The 10,696-nt window shown below is 36.3% G+C and overlaps 1 protein-coding gene across 1 annotated transcript in view; it reads left to right on the top strand.

The window, feature by feature from the left end:
• Nucleotides 1–204: 204 nt before the first annotated feature.
• LOC113095760 (protein-cysteine N-palmitoyltransferase HHAT-like) overlaps nt 205–10,696 on the top strand; it is a 29,972-nt gene continuing 19,480 nt past the window's right edge. The window contains exons 1-6 of the mRNA XM_026261128.1: nt 205–298; nt 2,894–2,961; nt 3,197–3,242; nt 6,060–6,319; nt 6,405–6,567; nt 7,795–7,945. Of these exons, the coding sequence (XP_026116913.1) occupies nt 226–298; nt 2,894–2,961; nt 3,197–3,242; nt 6,060–6,319; nt 6,405–6,567; nt 7,795–7,945 (761 nt within the window). The 5' untranslated portion in view covers nt 205–225. The remainder of the gene's footprint in view (nt 299–2,893; nt 2,962–3,196; nt 3,243–6,059; nt 6,320–6,404; nt 6,568–7,794; nt 7,946–10,696) is intronic.

Genomic DNA, 10,696 nt, shown 5'->3' with positions numbered 1-10,696 from the left:
TTTATCTATGAGACCGCGTTGGTAAAATCCTCTAAAATGCAGTTTAAGCTTACTTTTAATCCAGTATCTTATGCTGCTTAATTTGGAAATCAAGTTGTCTGCAGAACAAGAACATGATGACCACTGACACATTGCAGGTTGAAGACTAACTAGTAAGTGTGTAACATCTTAACCTGCCAGTTTCATGGCTCCAAATAGGAGCTGGTATCTCTACCTCGATGGGAGATGACGGCATACTGGATTCTTTCCTTCTCCTCCCATCTCTGTTCTTTCTACCAGTTGCACAGGTTTTCTAAAGGTGAGCTGCTGTCTGCCCAGAATAAAATGCAATTCTCCAGCTTATAAGTAATGATATAGTAATGTAAAATCAATTTCACAGTATTTAAAGATTCAAATCCCAAACCTAACATACTTAAAGAATAAACTAAACAAAATTTCAACAGAACAAAATACATATTGCATAACCATTAGACAGCCACCATCCCACAAATTTGGCAGCTAGACATAAACCGTTCGATCAAATTTGCTTGATCATTTATTTGGATGAAAATATCCAAAAGTAATATAAAATAGATGTTTTTGCTGCATTTTTTGTGCACTTATGGGCTTTACTCTATGACGTGTTCGTTTAAAAAGGGCTGCTGTGGTGTGGTGTAACATTCCTGTCGTGTTAAATGCTGACTCTAAGGGCTCTGAAAAGGTTGTGCTGTCATTTTGAGGGACGCTGGGATCTCAGGTCAGCAAAAGGCAACACGGAGCACCATTTTTATCTGTTTCAACCAAAACATGCCAGTCAAGAAAGTACAAAAATAAAGCTTCAAAATGGGTCCTCATGCACAGAGAAAACACTGCATAAATAGTAACAGTGGGTGAAAGTCCTGATATATTTAAACCTACATTTTTTTTTTAGCAAGCACACAAACAGCATTTTTATACAACACCATCTAGTCGACTAAGTTGCATTGTCTCCGATAAATCATTTTGAATAAAGCTGAACTGAATTCTTAAGATCTTAGGCCAAACATGAACTTGATATATTTGTGAATAGTAAATTGAAAGAAATCAGTCAATCAGTGTTCTTAAGTTTTATTCACAGGTTGAACATGGCAAACTGGTTCATTTTTATCTTTAATATTGCCTTTTGTTTCTAATTGCTTGGCTAGGTCTGACATTTTTTGATCTTGAAGATACTTTAAACACCATTAATCACATTATCTCTGACGTCATTCAATATACAAAATGTAACTCCTGGCCAGTGTCACTTGAGATCTATATCAGTCTATGATCTATACTCACAGCAAACATGCACGTGAAAACTTTGTACCGTCTTTGTGTTCCAACACAGTGCAACCATCAGATGGCACTGTGTTCTCACTTCTATTTCCGTGTACAATTTTATTTCCAGTAAAAGTGTGCGTGTTTATGATAGTGTGGATAAATCCCTGCCTGCCAGTGCACCCTGCAGGAAAACCGTCTGTCGAAGTGATGAGAGGTCCGTCCTGAGAAACTGGTTGAAGAAAGAGAGGAGTGGAGAGAGAGAGAGGGGCGGGGTGGAGAAAACAATACCAAACTCACACTGCATTGCAGAGGAGAAAGAATAGAGTTAATGCATGTGTGCAGAGAATATGCAAGTGATCTTAACCTTCATCTAAAACTTCCAACTACGAGATCCAATCTTCTGAATTTTTTCATCCATTTTGCAACACGTGCCTTGGAGTTCTTGTGTTCTTTGTAGTGACACAGCTGATTTGAAGGGATTTTCTCCTGAAAATGAAAATTCTGTCATCATTTCAAACCTGTATGACTTGCTTTCTTCTGTGGGAAAACCAAGGAGAGGTTTAGCAGAATGTCAGAGCTGCTTTAACCCTGAGTTCGCTTTTATTGTAATAACTTGGATGTTCTGCCAAACTTTCCTTTGAAAACCATGCAGGTTTGCTGGTTGCAAAAATAGTAATTTTGGGTGAACTATCTCTTCACAAGATATGGTGCTTTGAAAACTGTCATGCGATATAGTCTCTGTATCATTGAATTCACCCCCTCAACAACTGCATTAAAAAAAACATAGATATATGGAGAGGCCTAACTCTAAAAGTGTGATTTCTATGCCAGAAAAGTCATATAAGTTAATAAAATCATAAACTTTATAGACATGTATGTGTGTGTGTATATATATATATACATACAGGTGCTGGTCATATAATTAGAATATCATCAAAAAGTTTATTTATTTCACTAATTCCATTCAAAAAGTATATTATAAAACCTTTGTATATTATATTAATTAATTACAAATAGATTTATTTTAATTTTGATGATTATAACTGACAACTAAAGAAAATCACAAAATCAGTGTCTCAGAAAATTAGAATATTGTGAAAAGGTTCAATATTGAAGACACCTGATGCCACACTCTAATCAGCTAATTAACTCAAAACACGTGCAAAGGCCTTTAAATGGTCTCTCAGTCTAGTTCTGTAGACTACACAATCATGGGAAAGACTGCTGTCTTGACAGTTGTCCAAAAGACAACCATTGACACCTTGCACAAGGAGGGCAAGATACAAAAGGTCATTGCAAAAGAGGCTGGCTGTTCACAGAGCTCTGTGTCCAAGCATATTAATAGAGAGGCGAAGGGAAGGAAAAGATGTGGTAAAAAAAAAAAATGTTTAATCTTTTAAAGTCTTTAATGTTTATTATGTGTTGTATAGTTATTTTGAATTAGATTTTGGGAACCCCAAAATACATTCGCCAAATAAACTTCAACAAGGTGTATACTCACTTGGCCAGTAAACACAATTCAGATTTTTGTTAGCCAAAATAGTCCTGTGTGTGGACTTTGTTTACCTCCTGAATAGTGTGTGGGAAATGTGTTTACTTTTTGTGTGATTGACAGAGCATGAGGTCATCCTGGACAGAGAGGTGCAGCTGGAGAGAGGATTCCTTATATGGGGATTCAAGAAGGTGAGAGAACACATGGTGATTGTATTAGTGACTTTAATAAGGCTGACACATTTGGCTGATGTACAGTACCCCACCAACCCCAATTTTCTGTTTCCCTCTCAATCAATTTCCTTTAATACAGAAATGCAAACACACACACACACACACACACACACACACACACACACACACACACACACACACACATTGTGTGTATGCATTTGTATATGTGTGTGTTTTTCTGTCTGTTTTTTAGGATCCTACTGACTTTGAGTATTTTTTTCCTTTAAAAATGCATGAAAGTGTCCAATTTAAAGGGTTTGTTCACCCAAAAATTGAAAGTCTGTCCTCATTTACTCACTTTCATTTTGTTGTTTTTTTCTTCACTTTTCACTTTTCAAGTCGTTATGGCTTTTTTTATTTCTTTCTTGGAAATATTTAAATGATGTGCTGGTTGCTTTTTCTAGCCTGAGTCATGGCTAGATTTTTCAGGCTTAAAAAAGGATGCAAAACCACATAAATGTATCATAAAACTGTCAAAAAAATTACCATATGACTCATGCACTATATTCTAAGGGCTGCTATCATATGTGAGAGACGTCCCAGGAGAGGAGGGATGTCTGCAGTTTTCTTCATTTAAATTTAGATTTTAACAAGTGTATGTTATTTAAATATCTCTGTGTAGCTTTAATTTGATTTAATTTTCAGTTTGATTTGTAATAGTTTTAGTACTTAAGCTTAATTTATTTTCATTGAATTGCCCAGATAACATTTCTAATTGTCAAGTTTTCCATGTAATATTTATATTGTTTTTAATTTCCATAACAAAATGTTATTATTTTATTCATAATAACAAAAAAAATGTTGAATAGTTTGAACTTTTTTTTTTTTTTTTTTGCAATCACAAATGGTTGATTTGGTTGTGAAAACCATTATGAATGATTTATGCATAAATCACACTGATTCATTCAACTAACTTATGTTAAAAGCTCTCAGGAGGTATAAATTATTAGTGAATAGCTTCAATTTTGGCCTGTTAGTCACACAAATTTGTTTTATGACTTCAGGACGCTTGACATATAGAACATGAATCACTTGGAGCAGTTCTGTGCCCTTTTTATGAACATTAAAAACTTAAATTGCCATTTATTGTAATTGCATGGAAAAGAGTGACCAGCACAATCTTCAGGATTTCTCCTTTTGTGTTCCACAAAGTAAGACATATGGCTTTGGTGAATGATGACAGAAATGATTGGGTATTTGGATGAACCACCTGTATCCCTTTAAAGCCATCTGTATTGATGGGGTGGGGTGTGAAGGACAGAATGAGGGATTTGTCTGGTTCAAGATCAAGTCCAGCAGAGTCTGTGCTGTCTCCAAGACTATCAGAGCACATCTGCAGAGCTCCGCCGAGAGAATGGAGATGAGACTGAAACAAGCCTGCATTAAATGTCACCATTCTCTTCACACAAGCACAGTTGCATACACTCGCATGCAAACATTCAAAGTCAAACATTTACATGCACAACAGTGCTTGTGTATTTCCTTTTTTCCCCACACAATAGATGTTATAACAGCACAACAAAAAGAGCCAGCTGTCTCCCAGAAGGTCTTGTTTTTTTTTTCTTTATCTGCTTAGTCACTTAACACAGTGAATGATTGATTGACAGCTGTCATTAGATATCTAACTGAAGGGGTTAAGCAACGAGTTCAGCAAGCTCATGCAGATGGAGAGGAGGAAAGAGACCGAGGGAATATTGATCTGAGTGACAAATGAGTTCCCTCTTTGCCTCGAGTTTCTCCTTGATTAATTGTGACACAGGGCCAAAGCTGCCCCTCTTAATTAAACCTTCATTATATTATTATTTATTACTCAAAGCAATCATTAACACACCCATCTGAAGAACAAACAACTGTAATTTCATCTATTGTGATTATTCACTTTTAATGATCTTTTTTTTCCCAGTTCATCTCTGTTTACCTCCGTTTCTTTTGAGCTGTGAAAAACCCTCAGCAAGACAGCAATACCCATGCAGCCACCGCTGAGATCGCCATAATGACAAACAAAGAAAAAACTAGCCAGCATCAGCCAGCGACTAATTTCAGAACGCTGCCCTGTCAATTAGTGTAATTCAGAGGTAGTTATAGCTTTATTTTTGAGTGGTGATAATGATTTTTTAAAGTGGCTGCTGCTGTGTCTCCTGGCTGGATGCCAGCTGTCATCTTCTGAGCATGCTCAGTAGATCATGAGAGTTTGGTTACGCCACAGAGGATCAGTAGATGCTGGTCTGAGGTGGAGTGTTCTGGAAAGATGGAGCTGTGGTTTACAGCGGTGATTCATCACTTACACAGTAGCCTAGCGAACACTACTCTGTCGCTGTAATATTGTTAAGAAGCTGTCGTTGCCCTTGTTATGACATACAAAGAACTAACTGGACACATTTGGACACTTAAGTTGCACTTAAAATCTCAGAGTAACATTGCATTGGATATAACATATCAAACATTGTAATTCAGAAGTTGTAAGCTTCAAAAAGTATCATACACCATAACAGTTTCATAAAACTGCCTTAAAAGTAAAAGTTATTGTTTAAGTTCTTTATAGTTTTATAAATATTTGAAGTGTGTCCTTTCTGTCTCACTGATGACACTAAGCATAACTGGAAAAATAATGACCGTTTTGAAACCAGAAGCCCACAGAACCCATGAAGGTTGTAATCCTGAGTAAACTAAATGTATTTTTACTTGGGGGCTTTGGCAGAATTAGCAGAGGGTGACCGGGTGCTATTTGGGGAATGGGATCTGAATACATTGGAGCAAACTTTTTTCGTGCCTTCTGTTTGTGATTTTCTTTTTCTATGAATTTTGTAGATTGTGGTCCTGCTTCAACAGTTCTGACAAGATTGTGTCGCCCTCTATTTCGTTAATTTTTGAGGGGACACCAATGGCACTCCAGACTGACCTTATAATAATATTAATAATATATTACAAATTATTAAATAAAAAGTGACAAAACAAAGTCTCCCTGATGCTACCTAAGAGGCACATTCATCCATTATTGCAGGTTTGCAGGTTAATTTAAATGTTTTTCCCACCCCTGTGTTTCTATTTGTCTCTAGCGTGGTTGGTACACACCTCTGAGGACCAGTACTACCTCTTGATCTTCAGTACTGCTGTTTGTAGTTTGCGCTGCATCAGCTTTTGTCTGGAGTTGTGCTGGCATCCTCTGCAGGCTGGAGGACCAAACCACTGCCCCCTTTTAGAGGTTAAAGGACTGAAGACACTCATTTTTCAGTTCTACAAGCTCACTGCTTTCTGTTTCTATCACCCTCTGTTTTACAATGGACCCATTGTGACCTACAGAGACTTCAGTGAACAGGTAGAAGAAAATGAAATTCATTAAAAGGCTGCTGGGTCTCTTCTTTATCCAGATGTACTGGGAATATCTTTCTGTATCTCTGCAGATAGACAAGCCGGTGTGTAAAGTCTCTGCGGTGTTTGTGTTGAGCGGAATACTGCGCGTGTGTGTCTGGTGGTGTTTAGCCAAATTCATGATCCACGTCATGTACATGCACGCCATCCAGAGCAACGAAAGCTACTTGGAGATGCTGCCGCCCTGGGCACTGGGTAAGTTTGTAGTTGCAAATGAATTCATGAACTTTCATAGTATATACTGAATTTGATGAAGAACGTCTTTAGAGATGCACGTTTGTAGTATGAATGCATTTCCAGACATACTACATCTGCCATGTTGGCCTTGTACTTTTGAAGGTTTTTTTTGTGTGTGTGTGTGTGTGTTTTTTTAACGTGCTAACAACCACCACAAATACAATCTACTTGGGTGTCAAATAAGTACACATTCAAAAGCTTAGGGTTGGTAAGATTTGTTGGGATATTTTGAAAGAAGTCTTTTAGGTTTCATTTATTTGATGAAAAATGCAGTATAAACTGTAACATTGTGAAATATTAGAATAATATGAAATAAAAGAATAATATGAAAAAATATTTTAACATGGCATTTATTTATGTCATTGCAAAGCTGAATTTTCAGGAGCTGTCTTCAGTGTCACTTAAATGAAACATTTATTATTATTATCAGTGTTTAAAAAAAAACTTAATATTTTTGTGGAAACTGTGATACACTTTATGTCTTCCCATTTATGTCTTTCAGAATCGATACAGTTTGTCACCGCATAACTTCTGTTTTCTTTGATGCGTAAGTATTTATTACAATATTATCTTGCACTGATGTTCACAGCAAACACACACACACACACACACTTTCAGCTGTGTGCAGCATCTTAACTTCTGCACCTGCTGTCTATTGATCTGTGGAAGTTGCTGATTTGTGCTGCATGAACTTTGATTCAAAAACACAGACTCTGCAAGAGAGAGCAGTGTGGAAAGGGTCTATACAGCAGGAACATCAAGCCATTATCACCACTTTGTACCTAATTTGTACAGAAAGGGCTTGCAGAAATTCTGTCCTATTTTTTTTTACAAGCTTTTAGCTCTGTAACAGTGGGATATAGGAAAACAGACCCTATTTTCAGTTTCCACTGATACACAAAAAGAAAGAAGTGAAGAGGGAGAAATAACCAGAGAGGATGAGGATGATATAACTAAATTATGAAACAGTTCAGAATTAAACTGAAATATGATTTGAATCATCATATCTGACGTTCTTCTCAGCCAGAGTGGGATGAAGAGACGAAATGAGGTTCACAAAACTGTTGCATCTGATGTATTGTCATTCCTGTATTTTTAAAGGGCAAATGTCTGTGTGAGATCAAGCACATAGTTGCTTTACTTTTTAATGTTATCTACCACTCTCTCTCTCTTTTTCACCTGCAGGTGGTTTGGCTCTTGCATTGGTCCAGTTTTTCTATGTCAACTATCTGGTTTTGTTTGGAGTGGTGTCTCTGCTTGTCAGATTGGATGGGCTTGAGCCGCCCAAGTTACCACGCTGTGTCAGCATCATGTACAGCTTCACTGGGATGTGGGGGTAAATATACACACACTTCTGTGTTCTGTCAAACTTCAAACTTTCTGACTTTTGACTTTAAAGAGCTGGATTGGAATGATTTTGAAGCGATTCTGTCATCACCTGCAGTACTTCTGTGTAACTGCAGGGGGCAGATCTGTACTGCATTCACTATAATTGATTCAGCCATGAAACGAGTGGCACGAGGCTATAAGACTCACTTACACCCATCTACAAGCACATTACAGGAGCATAACAAGATCCATGCTTTCTGTTTAGTGTCTCAAACATCTTGCCTCAAACATATGGAATTGAGCGTCCGGCTTCTGTGATGAAGTTTAGCATTTCGATGTCTCATGAGACAATGTAGAACAGGCTGATACATGCAGGCTTCCCGCAAGATGATTGGATTTTAATGTAAAAGCTTGAAAGCTTGATAAAGATTCACAGCATTTCTACTTCAATAGTCTGGAATGGTCTCCTAGGCAACCACCAGTCTGGAAACAGCAGAGTTTTAGATTTCCTGATATTTTTTTTGTTTCTGTTTTTTTCATCACATTCTTTAAACTAAGGTAGAATATGCAAATTTGTACTAATGTATTTGCTTACTTTCATAAATCCATAATGCAGTGTACAAAGGACTCAAATCAAATAATTATAACAATAACTACTGAAATACCACTAAAAAAGTAGGGTCTGTAAGTTTTTTTATTTTTTATGCAGTACCAAGGCTGCATTTATTTGATCAGAAATACAGTAAAAATTACTAAAATTACATTACTATTGTGTCACATTATTACAATTTGAAATAACTATTTTTATTTTGAATGTGTATTAAAATGTGATTTATTCCTGTGACCATAAAGATGAGTTTCAGCAGCCATTACCCCAGTGTCACATGATCCTTCAGAAATATTCCTAATATGATGATTTTCTGTATTTCTTGTTATTATCAATGTTGAAAATAGTTATGTTTCTTAATGTTTTTGTGGAAACCGTTTGACTTAAGTCTTTTTTCATGAATAGAAAGTTCAATGAAATAGAAATCTTTTGTAGAATATTGTATTTATATATAAATATATATGTATGAATGTAATTTTGTATTCTATACTATAATATTAACCATCACTGCCAAAAAAAAAAAAATTAAACATCATGACACAAACATTCTGAAAGCCTATTTTTAGATTCCATGTTCATTTAAAATTATTTTAAATGGTCTTAATTTATTTTACAGTAGTAAAAACAACAACTAACTGTAATAACTTAATGATCTACCTCACTATACCAGTGATTATCAGTTAATTTTCATTCAACGTCACATAGATAGAGTGACACTATCTTCTGTTTCCTGTGTAATCGTGCATGTTTTGTGTATATCAGCAGATCTGCACTGCAGACAGCTGCTGAAGCTCTGAGAGCCAGGAAGGTTAAACACCAGTGTGTCTGTGTCTGTGTCTAAGTGGTGTTGAAGGTGATGGAGTTTAGAGTGTGATAAATGAGAGCTGTAAGGAAACAGACGCATCTCAGAGACTTTAGCAGGACCTGCTGTAAGACCCCGTCTGGCTTCAATCCCACACAGAGAGACAGAACTCGGCTCCTCTGGACCCGACGGAGCGCAAGCACACACACTTTTTCTAACAGATCAGCATAGCCTTAACACACTTGCACACACTGATATACTTCTAAACCCCACTCACATGCTCTCCTCTGTGTTTAATGGCCCGGTACCAACGGCTTCAACATACCACTTGGAGACACTACCCCTAAGACAGCAAAGTCTCTGATTACAGTGCAGCTGTCCTACAGGGAGTTGACGAGATTGAGAACAACAGAGAAAGAGAGGCTGAGATGTTGCACTTGGCTGTAGTTAAATCTGGAGATTGCTTTGTCTGTGTGCGTGCATGTGTCTGCACACATGTGCATGAATGTGTGAGTATTGCTGTGTGTGCAATGCATGTGTGTGATTTAGTGTGGTCACTATCATTGTCTGAGTTTACAATGGTAGAAAGGTTTATGGGTTGTTATAAAACACTGTTTGTTTAGTCTAGCACCGACACACACACACTCTGCCTATAGCTATCTGATCACTCTCAAAGGATCTATTGTATTCATTGGTCAATGGCACAAGGCTATTATTTAAAATTTGGCATTAAATCTAAATTTGTTGTCTTAATGCATGTTTTTGGTTTTATTCTGAACAATTAAAACTGAGAATTTTTTTAAATAACATTTCTTTGACTTTGTACTTGTTTACTTTGACCTAAGCCAAAATGTCATAACTGTTTGATTGCCATTTAATTTGAAAGTGAAATTTATTTTGAGAATTTTTTGAGGGAAGGTATAAAGTCAAACATGTCAGGATTATACATCTGTCCTGATACCATGATGACGAAAAAAAGTATCATTAAAAGAAATCCTTCAGTAGTTTAGCACAATTAAAACAGGAATGATGTCACATAGAGAACATTGCAGACTATATGTCAAGGACAATAAGTCTCTTTAAATGTCTAATAATTTGACCTTCAGTATTTATGACAAGCCTATTTCATGTGGTGTGACTTGCTAAAAACATTTATGAATTAACAATTCAAAACAAAAAAAATTATATATGTAATTGTGTGTGTATATATATATATATAATGTGCTTCTTGCATTGGGAAAATATATTTTTAAATGTTTTTACACACTCTCACGTATTTTAAGTGTAGGGAAATATGCCGTTACTTGAATTAAATGGTTTTTTTTTTCTTGAAAAATTAATATTAATTT

This window comes from Carassius auratus, unplaced genomic scaffold, assembly GCF_003368295.1.
Source record: "Carassius auratus strain Wakin unplaced genomic scaffold, ASM336829v1 scaf_tig00215781, whole genome shotgun sequence".
NCBI lineage: Eukaryota > Metazoa > Chordata > Actinopteri > Cypriniformes > Cyprinidae > Carassius > Carassius auratus.
Note: the sequence above shows the minus strand (reverse complement) of the source record. Positions and strands in the feature narration are given on the sequence as shown.